Source organism: Lepisma saccharinum, chromosome 16, assembly GCF_977018435.1.
Source record: "Lepisma saccharinum chromosome 16, izLepSacc3.1, whole genome shotgun sequence".
Classification (NCBI taxonomy): domain Eukaryota; kingdom Metazoa; phylum Arthropoda; class Insecta; order Zygentoma; family Lepismatidae; genus Lepisma; species Lepisma saccharinum.
This window is the reverse complement of record NC_139244.1, coordinates 7,074,833-7,095,222: the sequence shown is the minus strand read 5'-3', so window position 1 is coordinate 7,095,222 and position 20,390 is coordinate 7,074,833. Positions and strand designations below refer to the sequence as shown.

The 20,390-nt window shown below is 37.9% G+C and overlaps 2 protein-coding genes across 5 annotated transcripts in view; both read left to right on the top strand.

The window, feature by feature from the left end:
* LOC146000231 (dual specificity protein phosphatase 10-like) overlaps positions 1-4,941 on the top strand; it is a 98,827-nt gene extending 93,886 nt beyond the window's left edge. For all 3 annotated transcript variants that reach the window (XM_083137641.1, XM_083137639.1, XM_083137640.1), the window contains exon 4: positions 2,379-4,941. In XM_083137641.1, the coding sequence (XP_082993767.1) occupies positions 2,379-2,677 (299 nt within the window). In that variant the 3' untranslated portion in view covers positions 2,678-4,941. The remainder of the gene's footprint in view (positions 1-2,378) is intronic.
* Positions 4,942-7,140: 2,199 nt separating this feature from the next.
* The window catches only part of alphaSnap (Alpha-soluble NSF attachment protein), a 125,253-nt gene continuing 112,003 nt past the window's right edge, over positions 7,141-20,390 (top strand). Inside the window, exon 1 of one of the 2 annotated variants that reach the window (XM_083137644.1) lies at positions 7,141-7,158. The gene's annotated coding sequence lies outside the window, so the exon portion shown is untranslated. Of the gene's footprint in view, positions 7,159-12,546; positions 12,788-20,390 lie in introns of those variants that run through there. The other variant, XM_083137643.1, reaches the window with a different exon arrangement.

The following is a 20,390-nucleotide window of genomic DNA, read 5'->3' as shown; positions in this document are numbered from 1 at the left end:
AAGAGCCGTGTAAACAAACGTGCCCTAAGGTCGAAATTCCCATTTGGGCGCGCAGGTTCCCTTGTGCCAGCCGATCGAAAAGCGCCTCTCCGTGTTGAAGCCCGACGGTAACATCTGAGGAAGGTTGGAGCAGAACGAGGGTTGCCAGGCGTTGTAATATTATTGAGCTGAATGATAAAAACGCAATAGAATGTCGTGATGTTGAAAAGCCACATAAGTGACTATAGAAGTAAGGATCTCAATCAGTCTTTAGTGTAGCTTTCTGGACTTTTAAAAGCAGCTCATCTCCTAAGGTTGACATGTCCTTACCTAACGTTTCCCACCCAGTGGCATGCCCAAGGGGAGGTTGGTGGGGGTCATACCCACATTTGGGCCAGTATTCCTAAAATTAAACGCCAAACTCGGCAAAAATAAGGAGTACCCCCTCTTAGGAAACCCTTGGCACGTCACTGTTCACACCATTATTACAATGAACGTAAAGTGTGCTCCTTTGTACACAGAAAAGGATGCAGTGCGTAATTTAAGTATTACTGTTATTATGGGATCCAAACAAGAAATGTTCACATCATATCTGTGTCAATGTTATCATGAAATTTGGTCTGGCCCACACTAGGCACATCCAGGTGAGCCCATCACCCACCAAGGCCGTGGAAGCGCCCCCCCCCCAAGTCGTTCATCAAAATCCCCCCCAAAAGAATTGTTCATTATATTATAACTTGCCCTCCACACACACACACAGTTTGGATAAAAACACATTAATTGATTTTTGTTTGAATGTCGATAATTTGATTTTTTTACATTTTCGAAATTCGTAAGCTTTATACCACAGGCGGCAACTTGAAATAGATTTTGGGGAGAGGCATAAACAATATTTTATATATGTAAATATACATAATATCTGTCCCTCTTGGTGATTTTTGGGGTGGCAGAAAGTCCCCCCCCCCCCCGAAGTCGACGCCTATGCTTTACACAACGAAAACTGACAGTGACAGTATTTTACAATTATCCAGTCAGTCGTAGTACATGAACACTTATTTACAAGAAATAAATCATGTCTGAAAATTACTAAAAATACATAAGTCAATCAAACGAAATGATCCCCATTTTTGTGTGAAAATATGGTAGCCAAAATATAAAATTTTGCCTTGATTGTAGTAATATTTTTTCATTGCTGCTGCTTCTGGCAAACGAAATCGAAAATGTACACTAGCGTACGTAAGGCAACATCGTAAATATATTAAAAAAATAGCTTTTGCAGGGAATCTATCATTCTTCCCCCACTTAATCAGATTTGTGTCGTGGCAGTAATGACTTACGATAAATCATATCTTACCGTACAACTTCGTACGATGAAATTAGGTGTAAGTTCTGGCAACCTTGAAAGCGAAAGTTCCCGAGAGTTCGCGAACGCTACCTGGCTCTCAACCTGGTAGGCGGAGTGCGATATTTGCATCATATGGCGTACTAAATGTGGGTTTCTGCCTGGTGCGGCCCCTCCCCTGCAGTTTTCGCTGGAATATCTCAGTTGACGTCAGGAGGGGATCGTGAACGTCATTTGGCGTGACCTTTCTTTTCCTCCCTGCGTTTCGTAACTAGATGTTCGCGTGGAGGATCCAGTGTGAATTAAAAGAAAGGGGAAAAAATGTTTCCTCTTTAAATCTAACCATAACTAGTAGTAAAGAAGCACCTGACGTTTTATTGATACACTTATAATCGTCCGCTCTAGTTTATTCAGAACTAAGCATATTCGTTCTGCTTTGTGGTTGTTCTATCCACCATGTCGTCATTATCCTTTTTCTTTATACTGTACTAAGAACACCTTATCTCAATTTTCTACATGTTATCCTCATTGTCAACGTTTTCGAACGATATCAATGGGACCTAGTGCATGCAATACAGGACTTTCTGTAAATGTGTGAAAAAAGAACAACATAAATTCGACATCACAGTCGTACCAGATTTCATTATCAAGGTATTCACCAAGGTGGAATTATACAGGTGGGCTCATGAGGGATATTCAGAAAGCGATTCAGTGACGTCGTCACGTATAGACCCGTGACTTTATGAAGAATAATAATATGATTGTAAGTTTTATGGAATTAATTGCCCGCATTCGTTACATTACATTAAACTTGTAAAGGAATAATTTAAAAAGTTGTTTTTTTCCAAATTTGTGAGAACCTTCCAACCGACATTCCTGAAATCAGTCCCACCTGTATCATATCACACCTTACCTAGTAGTAAAGGTATTATAATAGCAAGAAGTGTAAGTAAATATCAAACTTGACAAGTTAATTTTAATTGAGTTTCCCTGATTTGCATTGCTGTTCATTCCGTGCAACTCCTACATTAAGTCTTCTATTTTCTTGTATTTCCAGACGAAGCCCGGAAAAATGGATACATTGTGCTGGTGCATTGTCAAGCCGGAGTTTCCCGCTCTCCCACAATTGCGATCGCCTACATCATGAAGCACACCTTAATGACCATGGTGGAAGCATACAAGCTGGTGAAAAACCGGAGACCCATAATTTCGCCAAACCTCAACTTCATGGGCCAGTTACTGGAATTCGAGCAGGGACTCCGCGCGTCGAAACTCGAACCCGACTGCAAACCGTGCCATCAGTGCCGTTGGACTCACCAATCAAGTGACGACGTCTCGTCGGGGTGCAGTGTGTGACATCTGCGAGGGAGGTCGTGGAAGTTCAGTATTTGCGCAAGGCGCATAGTCGATTCCGGCACCGAGCGGTGGCGCTGAGGTCGTTTTTCTTGTCCGCCAACAGGGTCTTTTGTCGTTTTGCACTTGTACGCGGACGACATGGTTTTGTGAACGAGGCAGAACCGGGAGGTGAACTTGCTATGGATCGAACGTTACGGGTTAACTTTGCCAAGAAGATGAGAAAGATAACCGGCGAGTTTGGAAAGACTGATTTCTGCAGTTTTAAAAAAAGTGATGTGAAAGAAACCTTATTTAATTATCACTCATATTTGAATAAAAAGTCATTTTTTGTTTTTTTAATGTAAAGAATTCTAGTCTTTTTAGTGTTGAAAATAGACTGTGTTCCTACCAGGAACAGTGCGAATGTAATATTTTTTCTTTTCCTAGTTGGGGAGGGGGGAAGTATAGTATGAGTGAAGGGTACTTACTTAACCCTGTGTGTGCGTCTGTCATGATTTTTCCTCTTCATTTGTTCACAATAAGATCGACTGAAAAAGAGTAGTAGATGAATGCTACAGTTTCCCTGATTTCATCCCAAACATGGAGCAACCCAGTGTGGCACGTATTCGAGTAAGCAAAGGAGCTTTGAATCATTGTCTCTCAAATGCGGTGTTTCAATTTAGGAGATTTAGAAAGAGACATAATGCATGGTGCCGGAGGTCATACAAAGTTGCTCGTCGTGCAGAGAGCTAACATGTAGTCCTATTAGAATTATTGCAGATCTACCAGTGGGAATGTGCCTTAGAGATGAAGTTATCAAAATACTAAGTTAGCTAGAATGATACAATCATACGAAGAATCAACATGTTAGCACACAATGTCAATTGCAAGGCAGTAAAGTTCATATATGTAATTAGATATTTTGAGACCTGTCTTTCAAAAAAAGAACTAAATTCATCAACAGACCGAAAATCTTTTGGTGTTATTTTAATATGTGAGGAGTTTTTAATTTTTTTTTTTACCATTTGTCTAAATGCTCCTAAAGAAAAGGATTCATATAACTACGGTTTTAGTACCAAAGTTGCCTTCTCCACAATAACTAGTATTGCAGTTTATGAAATTTGGCTAAATAGCTAGCAGGTTTTTGGCCAGTACTGAAGAAAATTCTGTAAAGATGACTAAAGATGTAGCAATGGCGAATAGATACTTTGTTTTTTCGAATTTTCATGTAAATGCCAAAAGGTGGTACATTTTTGTTTCCTCAATGACTGAGTTCTTTATTTTCTGTCTTGCACTGAAAAGAGTTATTTCCGAAAAGTTGGTGTTAAAAATTAAATTAATTTTAAGAATCTAGAAACGCCGCAGCATGTATACAGGATGTTTTGGAACTAATTTCCAGGTAGATTACGATTGTCAATTTCCATATCAATTTTGCCTTGTAATATGTACCAAGTGTTTCAATGATTGTCTTAAGGTTGGAATATATTTCAGAGTTGCCTTTCACCTTCATTTAATATTATTATGCGGCCTATTTATTCGCTAATTTTCCCTCAAATCTTGTATTACTTGTTAGTCTTAATAATTATTATTAAAATGTCATTGAAATCCTTCTTTTAATGTTCAAGCACATAGTACTGTATTTGTCACATAAGGCCAGTTAAGAATATAGCCGATCTTATTGTACTTGCCATATCATTTTTATATTATTAGTACTTTAACGTCACTTTTGATGCAAATTGTTCAATTCTTTCTACTGCATCTGGAAGAATAGTATAGTTTGAAATTTCCATGAAAAATTGTTTTAGTCGATATTCATATGTCTGTAGATGCAAGAAAGTTGCACTATTCTGATCGAGGTGATACTCCAAAAATCTTTCGTATGAATAGTCTATATTTTCAAATTCAGCAAAACTAATTTCTCATAAATATATTTGTGTGTTTATAATATATATAAATGCTAAATTGTTGGCAATTTTTATCAGGAACAATTTTATTTGATTTCTGGTAGTGTAATAACTTAAGTTTTTGAAAAGTATTTTACATGTCGAAATCAATGCTGTTGGCAACTCTGGCTTTGTTCCTTCTTTCTGTCTTCTGTTGAGTCATTGCTCCGTGTATCGACTTGTTGATGAGTCACGTGGTTTGGTTATGTTTGCAAACTGCAAAAAACCCTGACTCAGTGAACGTATTCCCATTTGCAAGACACGAATAATGTCGACATCTATTGGCTGGAATGGAAATACCGAGATGTAGCACCTAGTCAGAATATTATATATATATATATATATATATATATATATATATATTTGGTTAATGTTATAATGAAAATATTTGTTTTTAGGCCTCCTTGAAATATTTGTGAAGATAATTCATGTACAACAAAAGTAAAATCATATAACGTGCCTTCAATTATCATTATTTTTTTTTTTTTGTTTCCTCTTGTGTGTATGTTAGTAATGTTTGAAATAATCACTGCGACTTTCACTTACAATTGAAGTGATTGTATTATGAAGAAAATACAGACTTACGTGAAATAAGAAATCGTTTTTTCTGTTCTTATTTTGTACATCCTAGACTGTTATTTCCTCTTGTACATTATTTTGTTTAGTGTTATTCTCAGAATTCGTATGTACAGTGTGCATGGAAGTCCGGAAAATGGGGGAGAGCACGACTCCCCATGGAAAATTAATATCAACTTAAAATTATGTATTTCGCACATATAGTGTCATTTCAGTCGCTATAATTTATGTTAATTACTATACGAGCGTTGCAGAAAAATTGTTCACTGATTTGAGAATTTAAGTCCACTTTATGCGCAGTAAGGCTAATCGGGACGGGACCTACAGTTTGTAGTGCGACCCGAGCCACTTACGCCTCCACCGGGTATCGAACCCAGGACCTCTTGATAACGTTACCACTAAGCCATCGTGGAAGCTCCAAAGAATGTTGAGATCTTAGTTAGTATGTTCGAAATTCCCCAAGGAATTATTAAATTTTTGTTTATTTTTTCAACATGCACAACACTGCCAAATGTATTATTTTCATTATACTTATACACAACACTGCGAGATGTATAATCAGTAATATACACATCCGAGAATTCTTAATTGTACATTGTGTTAAGACACTTAGGTTATTTCTTTAAAAAGAAAAATCGTACGTACGAATTCAGAGATTAGAAAAGAAATGTGTTTAAAACTTATAAACTCGATGTGAGGCGTTGTGGATGTTGAGGTCGAACTCTCAAAATGCAAGTTGCGGGAATCTGTAGTCTTCCAGGCGTCTGTCCTACTCTTAAGCAAATTTCAGACTATTTTATGCGATGCACTCCTGTCACGTTGCATGACTTCATACAGTCGTCAATATATATATTACAGCAATAAAAGAAAAATCGACCTTGGTTGAGTTCGCCCCTAACATCTTCAACGCCTTCTACATAGTCGTTCATAATATTCCAGATGAGCGTTTGTAAATAAAGTTATCTCCATATTATTGCTATCAAAACGCATAAGTGGTGTTGAGAAGAGCTCTTAGGAACTGTAATACTATTATGTTGTTTAGTCTCTCAAGAGCCTCTACCGGGTGACGTCATTCATGGTGGTTGAATATATCTCTCGGGTGTAAGAGCAAAGTGTTTCTTCTGAGAAATCCTATTGGCTGAGTAGGAATATAGTGCATGTGAAACATAGCTGCTGTATTGACAAATTGTCCATCACCATGTTCGTGCACTTAATTTGACCCAACAAGAGCTTCAAGAATTAAAATACAACTCAAAACAAGCTGTTGACAACTTGTGCACCAGCATACATAAAATGCCATCGCTTAAAACATAGGATGTAAGAGAAAAATTAATGAAAATGGTCCATGGACAATTTGCACGTTAATACTCGTGGATCCCACTGTACAGCTACAGCCAGTAATTTCATGGGCAAAATAGCACCAGAACTAACACACAGGAAAGGAACTATTTCTCAAAAGTCACGTGGTTTCGTTTACATTAACTTTATTCTTGCAGCGGATGAAGAATATACCGCCTTGACCAATAAAAGGGGAAAATCATAGAGGTTCGACCGTCCTGGATATTCACATTACGATGTGGAGTGTCTTTATGAAGAATTATAGCAGTATAGTTTTAAGATGTATGCAATTGTTTTTCTACACACGCGCCAACACAACGTTGAATTGGGTTTGTAATGTCATAATTGGTAATAAAGACTTCCAAGAATTATTTCCCAGAAATTTGCTACTATCTTCAACGCAAGTCACATGAACATTCCCGAACACATAGCCCTCCATGGGCCAATGTGTATGCATGTATCCAACTTGAAATGTTGGCGAGTTTCCTTGAGAAAATTATCACTAGATGTCGCTCAGGGTTCAGCGCGACGTAACCAAGTTTTGTAGGTAGACTGAGCTATCCAACTTACTTTGTTCAAGGTTGCAGCGATTTAAATTCTTCAGTCTTCAATTCAGAAAGCGGCTTGGTGTGTACTCACGGTTAAGTAAGTACTACAGTTAATTTTGTATTTATATATTTGTTGTCTGTGATTTCTCGGTTCATAAAAAGTTTAAATGTAATGGAGAGGAACAAGGCAATAAAAAATTAGTGGCGTTGAGCAAGAAACATTTATAGTGTGTTACAATCGTTAGCGATTAGTTACGCCTGATATCGGGATAATGATGTCTCCAATCTGCATAAGCCCCGCGACAGGTTAAGCTTGCAGCAACATTTCACACACCTAAACGTGCGCGCAGAATATATTTCCACTGCAATACAGCCGATTTTCTCGCTGTCTGTGACATGTACAGCTCGACGGTTGAGGCAAGATTGGCACGGGAGATGCTGAGCGCCGATCTCGCGTGTATTAATACATAAAACTTGCTGCAAACTTCACCTGTCGCGAGGCTTACATAGAAACCTTCTTAGGGTTGAGGATGAAGATATTTCAAACTCCGAAGAAATCCGTTTGAAAATCGTTTAATTCTTTAACTGGAGCACAAAATATAACAACAACATGTTCTTAATCTGTTTTCTGTTGGGGCCTTTTCTATCTCGTACCCCTGTCATTGTATCATAACATTATTTTTCCAATATACAACAGACAAATATGACAAAATATTAAAATGACACTAACGTTCATTTCATCATTAATAAACCTCTATACCGTAAGAAAGAATATTTGCAACATACCTCATTAATTCTATTTGGTAGTTATCAGTCCACCTCGTAAAAACAATGGAAAGTCGGTAAATGAAATTAACAGGGTGCGGACTTGTAGACACTAAGAACTTGAGGATAGGCACAAAAATGATGAAAATAGGCACTGAAACAGCGTTGTAGCACAAAACATGTGCAAGAATAGGGAGTGAATATGAACTTGTTATACTTTTCATAGTCCATTGCACATTTATTGACGATTTTTTGTATTATGTTGTATTTTTCTGTTTGCGTCACTTTTCTGTTACTTTTCACTAATCGCAGTGATGATGATGGTTAGATGAAAATGATGAATTGTCACACCTCAGGTCCCAGGAGGTTAACAAGAATGTCCTTAAATTGTAAATTTTGATAAACCTGAAAATTGGTGAAATGCCCCACCCCACTTCCCCAAGTTATGCCTACATTGTGGAGAGAACGAAAGTAGAAAGAAAGAGGAGGAAATAAAAAATGCAAAATTCTCACTAAGCTTATATATATGTATTTACTATAAAAATGTATTAGCTTCGAAACAACATGAAACGAACATTAATGCCTGCGTTTAACTACAAAGGAATAGAAATAGGGTAAAAGAAGGTCCACTCCCTAGTAACTGAAGGCTACCTGCTACATGCGATTGCTGGTTCAATCCGTAACATAATTAAACCATCTACGCATGTTCACCGTATTCTTTTACCCGCAGACGATTGATTGATTGAATTAAAATTTTTGGGTGCGTCGACACTTAAGGCCATTATTTTGCACCCTTCAATATATACGGGGAAATATCCCCTTACCTAAAATTCTCACTTAAAAGAAGTTAAAACAAGGGGTAACTGGTGTTATCAAACGTCCTCTTGTTTACACTGCATATCTCGCAAAAGTGAAAAAATACGATGCTTCATTTTTGTTGTTTCTTAGATAACTTCCTAAAAGGAGACATTTTTTATTTGACTACTGGGGTACGTTTTCATTTTTATCACCTGCTTAAACACCAGCACTTTGCTTGTTGCAGCTGTGAAGTACATCCAAAGAAGCTTCTGCTTTCTCAGTTTCTTGGCGACAGTCTGGTGTGGTTTAATGAGCACCAATTTCGTCTTCCAAGACTTTAGGCAAATTTCGGCTCTTGTTTCTATCAAATCTTACAACATTTCCCACGTATGTTGTGAAAATTCAGCGAAAATTGGAAATTTGAAGCTACGCATTGGTGTAGGATGAAATTTTCACTAAAAGAATAAAAGTGTAAATTTACTTATGCTCAAGGAGGCATTTTGCTGTTAGGTGTAGCAGGGGCGCCGACTTGTCAAAATTATTGGGGGGGCTCTGATCACTGAAATAAATGAATGATTGACTCAGTCCCTCCCTTTTTTAAAAATAAAAATTATGTCTTCGTATAGCAGTTTTTAAGCAGCTATTATATTCCTCATGCAAATGAAATGCAACATGAAACGTTTAGAAAATGTTTCAAAGTCTCTTTATGTCTGCTCATTTGTTTATTAGATAACAATTAACATTTTTATTGAAAAGTATGTATTTACATTAAGAGGCCAACCTAACAGTTTTATGCCGGCCTCAGTAGCCGAGCGTGTTGGGGTCCACTCAACTCGCTTTGATCCGGAGGTCTTGGGTTCGAGTCCCGGCGAGGGCATGGGTGTGTTTTAATGTTCGCAACAGACTTGTAAAGAAAGGATATGTGACGGGTTCAAATAACCTTAGTGTTGACGTACCCATAAAAATAACGAATATTCACAATATTTAACAGTTTTATTTAATTATTTACACAAATGCTAACACAAATCGCTGGAAAATAGTTTTACTTTTTTTTGTTCTTGCTACGATATTTTACTTTTTAAATTTAATTTTGCAATAATAAAAAAACACATAGCATGTACACTAAGATATAAAGTGACATACACAACAAAAACATATGAACATGATTTCAAAATAAAGCAAAAGTTGCTCTACGCACTGGGTTATTCTTTATGAACTCATTAACGAGCGGTCTCAGGTCCAAATTATCAAGCACAGTTTGATGTATATGGAGTACCGCTAAGCTGCTTAATCTCTTCTGCCCCATTGTAGATCTCAAATATGTCTTCAGTCAACGAAGAGCAATGAATGACCTTTCGGCTGTGGCTGTCGTCACTGGCACAGTGCGGAGGAGCATCATGAATTTGGCAACTTCAGGCAGAAGCTCCTGTAGGGTGCTGTCTTCCCAAAGAAACTTCCTTATGTCACGCATGGTAGTTAGAACCACTTTCTTCTGTTTGGCGATATCACCAAGGATGGACAGGTATAAGGAGAGCCTATCGGCATCCAAATCTTGGCGAAAGAATTCTCGCGTTTGCTCAAAGTTTGTTGTGCAACTGTTCACAGCTGAGATGCGTTCTTTCTCTACTGCTGTTACTTTTTGTAGTCCTGCAGATTCATGTCTTTGTTTAACACATGATTTTACTGTGTCTCACACGTCAGTGCATATCGATTTTTAATACTCTTTTGGAGCGTAAAACTTGTGAGGTTTGGCAGCATCAGAATTTTCAAGTCTCCTAGGGACGTGACTTTATCGGGGCAATACTGGCTCATCAACGAGGCTGGGTTTGCTCTCTGTGATTTTCTGTCAGAACTGCTCAAAATCATCGTAACACTGTTCCTTCAGATTCTGTATGGGCAAGTCCAGACGCACCAGAATGTATTTTACAACGTCAAAAAGAGTTTTGACCTGAGTGTTCGGAATCTCGTAACAGCCCATGAATTCCTCAAAAATATCAACATTTGCATTCACAGTTCGAATGCAGAATGTCAATTGTTCACGGATGGATATGTCACAAGTTTCAGTCAACCATAATATGTTGCAAAATATTCCCGAGTTTTAATATTTGCTACCACGGAGCGCAAAACAGATCTCCCTATTATATCAATGATCTCGTTCTGAATGTCATGTGAGAGCCATTTGTAGCCCCACTCCCCTAGTTCATACACATCGTCTTTTGAAACTCTTTTTAGTAAAAATGTTAACAATACTAATAATTATATATTTAGTATATAGTACTAAGTCGTGTGTTTTGCTGCCTCAGGTCATAGCCCCTCCCAAAGTTGATGGTTTGGCGGTCTCCCCCACCCCCCCAAAGTTGATGGTCTAGAACATTTCAAATGTGTATTTAAAGTTAAGTTCATGTGGCACAATTCAGAGTAAACTTTACAAGAGAAGCAAAATAATACATTAGATCCTCTTAAGCAAAATTATTTGGGGGCCTCTGCCCCCACATCGTTAACATGGGGGGGGGGGGGCTCGAGGTCCCCCAAGCCCCATGGAGTCGGCGCCTATGGGTGTACGAAAGATTTTCTTGTCTTCGATTGAAAACAGACTTGGTTTCTTCTGGTTAGAACGTCATAAGTTGTATTTCCATATATTTTCCAAAGAAAGTGGACAAGCATGCAACCATAATACAATACCCTTATTTATAACTCTAGTTCCGTTTTATTCAGTCTGACCTCGAACGACATTTAGATAGTGGAGGACCCGTGGCGCCATCTCGCAGAAAGGTCTCACTTAAATAATACATGTAGGACTAGGTCTCAGTATGGACATCCTGGCAATTGTAATCCATGCCACTCCTCAAACACTGAGACGTGTCATTGTTGTACGTTGACGATTACTTACCCTTTGGCAAAAGCTTACAAATCTTTCGCGGATGTTATATCCCAACGGTTTTATATATTTTTAAGAACTTTGTTTGTGTATATCCCAGGAAAACAAAGGAAAAAGAAAGGCGTTTACAAATTAAATTCGCAGAAAACCTATTTTTTCGTGAATGCTAACATCCTGCTGACACAGCGGTGTGTAACGTCGTGTGAAATGAGGGCTCGACGCTGTGTAGTGTATCCTTGTGAATGGACGCGGGACGGAAGTTAGCTAAGTTTACTGAATAAAATGCACGCCATGACTCACGTAACAGAGAAGCGTATTCGAAACCCTGAATCAGCATGAGTTTGACAATGAACTGCGCAGTTGGAAATTGCGGTTTGTCGTATTTCCCTTCGGAGTAGCAGAACGCAAGTGTTATAAAAAAAATTGTGGTGTTATGAGTGTGATTAAACGAAGTCGGATGACGAAATTTTGTGTGGTATTCTCAATGATGAGGATGTGTTAGGGTTAAACGAATTCAACGAATGTTACAAAGTCCTGTATAATACTACTAGAACTTTTTATTTTTGCATTTATTTGGTTCTGGCCATTGAGCTATGCGAGTTACATTTTCCTCAATGTAAAGAACATCTTCGTTACAATTGCATAGCTTTATATTATGGTATTTTCTCTGCTAATATAACTGGTTTCAACGCGTTGAAAATCTAATAATTTTTTGTAAGAATTCCTTAACTGACGTGCCGTAAATATGTATGATTGGAAGATTTGAACTGAAGACGTCAAAAAAAATGTACCTTTACAGGAACTCATTCTTCAATTCTCTATTGATCAGTAATTTATTTAAATTGTTAATAAGTTTGTGTGTCAGAAGTTAAGAAACACGAAGATATACTATATATTCTAGAATTCAGTTTCATCAAGTAAGATATTTTCTCGGAATCATCGTGTATTCTTAATTTCAAACCGATTTCTTCCAGAACTGTCTTGAACTTGACTCTTCCCGTTCACGTGACCTGGCGTAACAACTCGATACAGACATGGGTAATCAACCCAAGACCAAGCTGCAAATAGCTTAGTACTGGAGCGTAAATTCAACGTGGTAAAGTGAAGTGTTGATTGTGTGAATTCCAGCAATATGGGACATTAAGATTGTGGACATTTACGTATGGAACATAATCCAATAAGACGCCAATATTTCCATGTTTTCATCACTAACGAGAAAATCTGAATGGCTGTAAGTTTTACAGCTTAACATGACCATGTGACTGGCCCAGCAACGAACACAAAGGTAATATATGTCTTTACATAAAAAACAATATAAGTAACGTATATCTGTTTACAGCCTAAGTTTGTACCATAAAGTGCACGGAATGTTCAGTATCCAGTTCAGTTTTTCTTTAGCTGCATACTTAACAAACGATTTTGACCCATAGAAAGTTTGTTTTGCCCGCGTACTAGCCTCAACGTCTAGACTACATATCGCATTTCGAGCCTAGAAATTAAGATAAAGAACTTGTTATACGAACAATTATAAGTTCTTGAATATTAAACATTACATATAACCAATTCATAAATAATCAGGTATGCTTTTTGATGTGTCTGAATAACTTCTATTTAAAATCAATTTGTTGACATTTTCATGTACTACTGAAATCGAAATAGTAATCTCGTCTCGATTGCTAAGTCAGTCTACGTCTCCTATTCGAAACACGAACACAGACAAACAAAAGTACATAACAGAATTTTTTTTTAAGTTTATGGCAATAAGGAAATCGGAAGTCATTAAACACTCGGAAGTCATTGAACACTCACAAAAAAGGAGCGAATTTACAATACCGGATCCCTCCCCGATTTTTGTAATATTTCGCATACTCACTAATTGAGGCCTCCTAATCACGAATTTGAAGTTAAAATTTGGGGGTCACGTGTAGAAATTGCAAAATAAGCTAAATTGAGTGATCCGCAATCGGAACAGAAACCCTGGATTTCTCCACGAAAACAATGGTTATTTCAATATTTTACGTTTTAGAACGATATTTTTACTATGTTTGCCTACCCTAACCTAACCTTACCGTGAATGGTTTGCGGGGCTATGCGTGAATGGTTTGTGGTGCACCGTAAAAAAATGTCAGTTTCGTAGCACTTGAGCGACAAATTTTAACTACACAATGGTGATCAAGTGTCCTAAATTATTGACTATGCGAAATATGAACGAATGCCCTGTATTATTAATATGTACCCAACTAAAAGTTACTAAAAGAAACTTACGAAAGAAAGATCTTTATTTCCTACCTTGAAAGTCGCCATCTTCCTCACACCACGCAGATTACTGAACAAGTGAACGCTACGTTGAAGAAACATGGTTTCCATGTTTGTATACGGAGAAAGATCGCGGTAATTGAAAAGCTTATTTTACAACTTCAACACGTCAATTAACAATTTCAACACGTCACCCGCACATGTTAACCTCAGATACTTATCGGGACTACGTATTTCGTGAGTATAAGAAGTAGGATAGAAATTACGGGTGGGTCCGGTATTGTAAAATCTTACCCAAAAGAACAAAAATGTTACGAAACATACCTATCCGTTCATTGATTAATTGATTTGCTTTATTTTACTTTGCTTTTCTGCCACTTTTGGCTAATCGCGAGGATTCAACACTTTTCTTCTCGAAAGTAAATATCACCAATCGGTTATTCGGGAATCACGAAGTGGTTTTTACTAAAATGTTCTCATTAAATTATTATTATTGGTATTACTAATAAGATTATTATACCAAAATGAAGAAGTAAACTTAATACATTTCAGCAGAATAATAATCGTATTCATTATGTAGAATCAATATTTGACTCTGAATGTATTTGTATGCCTTCGTGTTCTCGTGTGTCGGACTGAAACTGAGTGAAAGGGGCTGAAAGAAGGCGAAGCCTTGCGTGAGTCGCTGGCCTTAATCATAGAACACAGTTCTTCCGCCTAGTCAGGGTTGGAAATTTTTGCCACCCTAAATTTCATGATGATTTTTTTTTAAAAATAGAAATCGTGTTCCTCGAACCACACATCTTGAAAGCAAACAGCAAATGTTCGGGCTGTTGGAAGCAGTTATGGGCACAAAATGGATTCCTATTGGAAAGCGGTAGATTAAACGAAAAAAGAAGTGTTTGCTGCATGAGCTGTTACTCGACTCTTGCTCCATTTCAAGTTTTCCTACCCATCGGTACAACCCTTATCACCCAAACCACATACGTTCAAACCTCTGATATTTCGTGAAGTGATGTTGATATTTGTGCGATACATTGTCCATTCGAAACTATTAGCTTCTTACGAAGAAACAGACTTTATGTAACGTGTGCTTGTGCCAGTGGCGGATCCAGAAGTTACAATTTGAAGGGGCCAAATTCAGTCGGGTATATCTCACCTCACCGAGAATCAATTCTAACACACACTTGCACTCTTTTCTATAAACAATACATGGTTCTGTTAGCAGGAACCAACTATGTTCTAGGTTTTTTCTTTAACCATCATGTGTGAGTAGTAAAATGAATGAAGAAACAAAACCCCATTCTCTGCGGGAGTCTCATTTTCGACCCCTTTTGAGGCATTTTGTAGAGTGGCTCGAATCCAAATTTAAACAATGGTCCAGTTTTGATTATCCTATTAAGCAAAGAAAAGTGGGCTTAAATCAAGCTTTAAAAAAACTATTCTCGAACCTGCTAAACTTGGTTATAAAAGACTAGGGAGGGGCAGAATCATAAAGTTTTCCATCCCATAAAAATAGCATTCAGCATCATTTGCTAAATAAATATTATAATTTCCATAAACCTAAAACGTTTCAGGGGCAAGTGCCCTCCCTTGCCCCCGCCAAGTTACGCCAATGTGCAGGAGCATGGTAACTTCAAACAGAATTTTATTAGCGTTTCTGTCAATAAAAATAATCCCACCTTTCTGTAAGATAATTACCGAGGAATTCCCAACCCTGCATCGCACCGTGCTTCCCGCGGATGCTTCGCGTGGGTGGAGTGCTTATTTCGGCGGAACAGCTGATCGATATGACCAGAACGGTGGGTGACTCACACAGGCTAGAAAAGGAAACACGGGAAGCTGATAAAAGACTAAGATTAAGAAAACGAAAGAGGGAAAACGCAGGAAGAAAGAAAGGAAGGAAAACCAAGTCGTTCAGTTTTATCGATAAGCGCCAGGGTATCGACCTCTTCCACGTTGCTTGGTGCTGAACTTTTTTTTATCGTCAAAGTTAAGAATAGCCGTGAGGTATGGCTTGATAGCATTGTATATGCCGAGAGAAAATTGCTTTGTGTCAGTTAATAAAATCATGATTACAAATCAAAATAACTTGTATGTAGTATCATTCTGGAATTTAATGTTACTTTCATACAATAGATAAGTGGCGCAAAGTTATACGAGCCTGTGGGGTTCGAATCCACCCAATAATTTGCCTGCTACTATATTTTATTTTCTAAATAATATCCACGCGCTTGAGAACACAAAATGATTCATCGTTATACATTTAAAGAATTCTTACAACTTAAAACTAAATTTTGATATCAAAATTTTTCATAATTTGTTATATATCTAATGTGATACTTGTCAGTGTCTATATTTCCATTTACCGTGGTCACGTCTTTATTAGGAAAGTTAGGGAGGATAAGGTTGATTTTTCATTTTCCCGGATTAGGCATTGAAAAAGTAGTTATCTTGGAAATAGGCACTTATGACTAAAATAGGCTCAGACGGCCAGTACAAAATTCACGTATTCCTCTCCGAAAAGGCCCCAAAGGTTAGTTGAATTGGTGTTTTAAGTCCACTTTATTTATGCACAGTAAGGCTAATTTGGACTGGACCTACAGTTTAAAGTGGGATCCAAACCACTATGTGCCTCCACCGTGTATCGAACCCGGGACCCAAAGGGTTTTTAAATGTAAAAGCTTGTCAAAAGTTGGCACTACGGCAATAGATTCTTGATTACTTGCTGTTGCTGCCAGTGTGTATGTTATGTTCAGTGGGATCCATGACTATTTTCATTATTTTTTCTCTTTCATTCTGTGTGTTTTTAAGCGATGGATTTTTATGTATGCTAGTGCAGAAGTTGTCAACAGCTTGTCTTGAGTATTCTTTTAATTCTTGAAGCTCTTATTGGGTCAAATAAAGTGCACGAACATGGTGATGGACAATTTGCACGGTAATACTCCTGGATCCCACTGTACAGTAGGATCCCACTGTACAGTGGTTATCACAGCGTTCTATGATGCCAGGGGTACCGGATTCGAATCCCTGGATGTTCTTTGTGTTTCTTCATCAGTTTCATCATATCATCACTCATCCTCACCGCCGCGATTAGCGAAAAGTTACAGAAAAGCGACGCAAAATAATAATAATAATAATAATAATAACAACAACAACAAGAAAATTATTATTTGGGAAAATATGTAATATTGCTCATTATTCGTTGAGAGTAATGCTATCAGCAGCTTTAAATTTACTGTGTGTCGTTTAGGAAGATAAATCAACATCTTTAGTTTGGAAACCAAGAGTAAGATAAGCCAATCTCTTAGTATTGTTTTTTTCCATTACTATGATTGTACACCCGAACATGATTCACACCTTCTTAACTTCTTGATAATATTCTTCAAACAGAGAAAAAGTACATATTATCATTGTGAAGATTTGGTAGTTATAAATTTCAAAACTTTTATCAACATAGCCAATGAACTATAGTGCGCGTCAAATCTCCTGCATATGGCGATAGCCAATAGCAGCGCACTGCAGCGGTGCCATGTCGAAATCTCACACGGAAAAGAGACAGCGTGGTTGAGCAAAACGCCTTGTCACGGAGAGCACGGAACATTAGATAATATAACATATAATAAACTTAATGGAAGAATAGAACATACCTGATTGTGCCAGAGGGACTGCATAATTGTTTCAATATTCTCAAAGTGGAAGTTGTACAGCCTTTGTAAGATATTTTGCCCCGTAAAGAGTACGTTATCCTTTTGGCAGTAGAAAATTCGCCACAATCGTAAATTTCAAAGACGGTTCTACGAACTACGTCTTTTTCAAAGTTATCTAAGTTTGTCGTTCTTTTTTGGTACGTTAATGTGCTTTCTAGGTGATTGAAACATTTGAGCAGGCCCCGATCCACATTGTTTTGCCCCCGAACATATCCGAGAACCGGTAGCTTGATTCACACCACACGCTTGAGCTGTTAGAGCCTGGCACTTCTTAAAGTCAATTTTACTTCTCTCTTCTTCACTCGAACAATTTTTTTAAAAAAATTGTACACCTGAAAAATCACCCGTCGTGCCTGGCTTCGTACAACACTGTATTGTTCTCTCTTCTCTCGCTATCACTACCACTTGGTTTACTCAACGAGAGAGACAGACAGACAGACAGACAGAGAGAGAGAGAGAGAGACACACACACACACACACACACACACACACACACACACTAAAAACGTGGGAAAAACGAACAGTGACGGTATCCTCTTCGTCAATTTCTCCTTCTACCATCACTGGGAACGAACCTGCCCTGTTCCCTTCGCTAATCGGAAAGTTTCGGAATGCAACAGGAACGAAGGGAGAACAAAAACGATACAATGCAAATACGTTTATAATGACATTGCTTCTACAGAGGGAACGGTATAAGCTACAATCACGCTTGTTTTTCGTACATACTCGCAAATTCATTATCTTTCCATCTGTTGAACTACTGACACTTGAAATAATATATTTATATCCGAGCGCCAGGTACACGATTTAGTAGCGAGGTGAAACAGGTTCTGAACTAGGCAACGCTGCACGTCTGCGATTCGCACAGCACCAGCGAATCACAGACGTGCGGCGTTGCCTAGTTTCGTGACAAGGCGTTTCGTTCAGCCACGCTGTCTCTTTTCCGTGTGAGATTTCGACATGGCACCGCTGCAGTGCGCTGCTATTGGCTATCGCTATATGCAGGAGCTTTGACGCGCACTCTAACATAAAATACCCTAACAGCCATGTCCATGGGCGTCCGGAAGGGGGGGGGGGGGTGGGGCACGGGGGGGCGTACCCCCCCCTGGAAAATGAAAGTCAACCAAAAATTATGTATTTCACACATAATTTTATTTTAGCCACAATAATTTGTGTTAATTATTGCATGAACACCATAAATTCAAATTTAAGCAATGTTTTTTTAGGGAACAACACCATTTTTGGGAAAACGTGCCTTGTTTGCTCCCCTGGAAAAAATACCTTCCTTGCCCCTCCCTGGAAAAAATCCTGCGGACGTCCATGGCCATGTCAGTTTTATTATTCAATTTTCATCGTTTTCTGTTTCGCTCAACTTTTTCAGGAAAAAAAGCAGGAGAATGGTGAGTATGGTTTCATGTGTTGTTTGATAAAATAGGTGTTAGATCATGCTAATTCGGCAATATATTAAGACTAGTGCCTTTTTATCGGCAGTCAAAGTTAATATATGCGACAGACTCTCAATACAACTATAATTGTATAGCTACTCTAACGTTATTGCCCAATTCAGTACAGTGGGATGCATAAGTATTTCTGGCAAATTATCAATGACTGTTTTAATTAGTTTGAATCCTAGGCGTTTTTAAGAAATGGTTTTTTACGCATGCTAGTGCAGGGGTTGTCTTGGACTTCCTTCAATTTTTGAAGCTCTCATTGCGTAAAACAAATAAAATGAACATGCTAGTGGACAGTTTGCTTGATACTATTTATGCATATCACTACACATAACAACGCTTATTAGATATATTGTTTTAATGTAACATCATTTTAAGAGTATAAAAACTGTGTCCTGCATTGGCAAATGAAAAATATGACAACTCTAGTCTTTCGTAAATGTATATGGAAATATATGAAGATAAATTATACACTGTTGGCTACAGTGGCGCAACCACAGGGGGGGCAGGGGGCATTGCCCCTCAACCTTGGTCGGAAATGAGTTCTAGGGGGCAAGGGGGCAAACATTGACGGCCAAGTGTACCTGCAGGGTGCAATTACCGCCCAGAACTTTTATGCAAATAAAAATACTTTTTCGTAAAATTTTCTTGCTCGCTTCGCTTGCAAATTCAGAACCGTAGTTAGGGCCCTGGGCGCCGAACAATCTAAATGAAAAAAGTTGTAAAATTGATTGATTTGTGTTTTTGTTTAAAGTCTACTTTATGCACAGAAAGGTTAATTGAGACTTGGCCCATGGCTTAAAGTGAGTTCCGAACCACTATGTGCCTCCACCGGGTATCGAACCCGGGACCCCTTGATCACAAGACGACGATGTTACCACTACACCATTGGGGAAGCACAAAAGTTGTAAATGATATAGTGCCATAGCGTTCCGTGAAATTATTTGCGCCCTATTAAGCCTGCAAAAAAATTGGATCCAAAAATTTTCTTGCTCGCTTCGCTCGCAATGTATCTTTGTTCGCTGTAATGCATTGTAAATCACCAGACACAGAAATAAGACTTGTCTTAATTGATTTTATTTAAAATGCATGGACAATTGTTTTCAGGAAAGGAAGCGTGAGAGACAATTTATGTAATTTTTGCTGGTTTATTGTGAGATGGATGAATTGGTTGTGTAATGTATTTAAATAATATATGCTGAATATAATATTTATTAAAGAAACTTTGACTACGTACACAATTTAGTGTCCATGTTGCATATTATTATGTGAAACATATATCGTGCATGAAAGTTATGTTAATGTAAAAAATAATTATATTTGGAATGCATTTATCAAGCATTTTCTGTCTTTCAAAAATAGTTTGTGCTCGTTTTCCGTTATTAATGTGAAATTGAAAGTGTCAAAAAAAATAATCCAAATAGTTTGTTCGAACAGCAATTCTTGACGACAAACTACCTCCTTTTTGCGT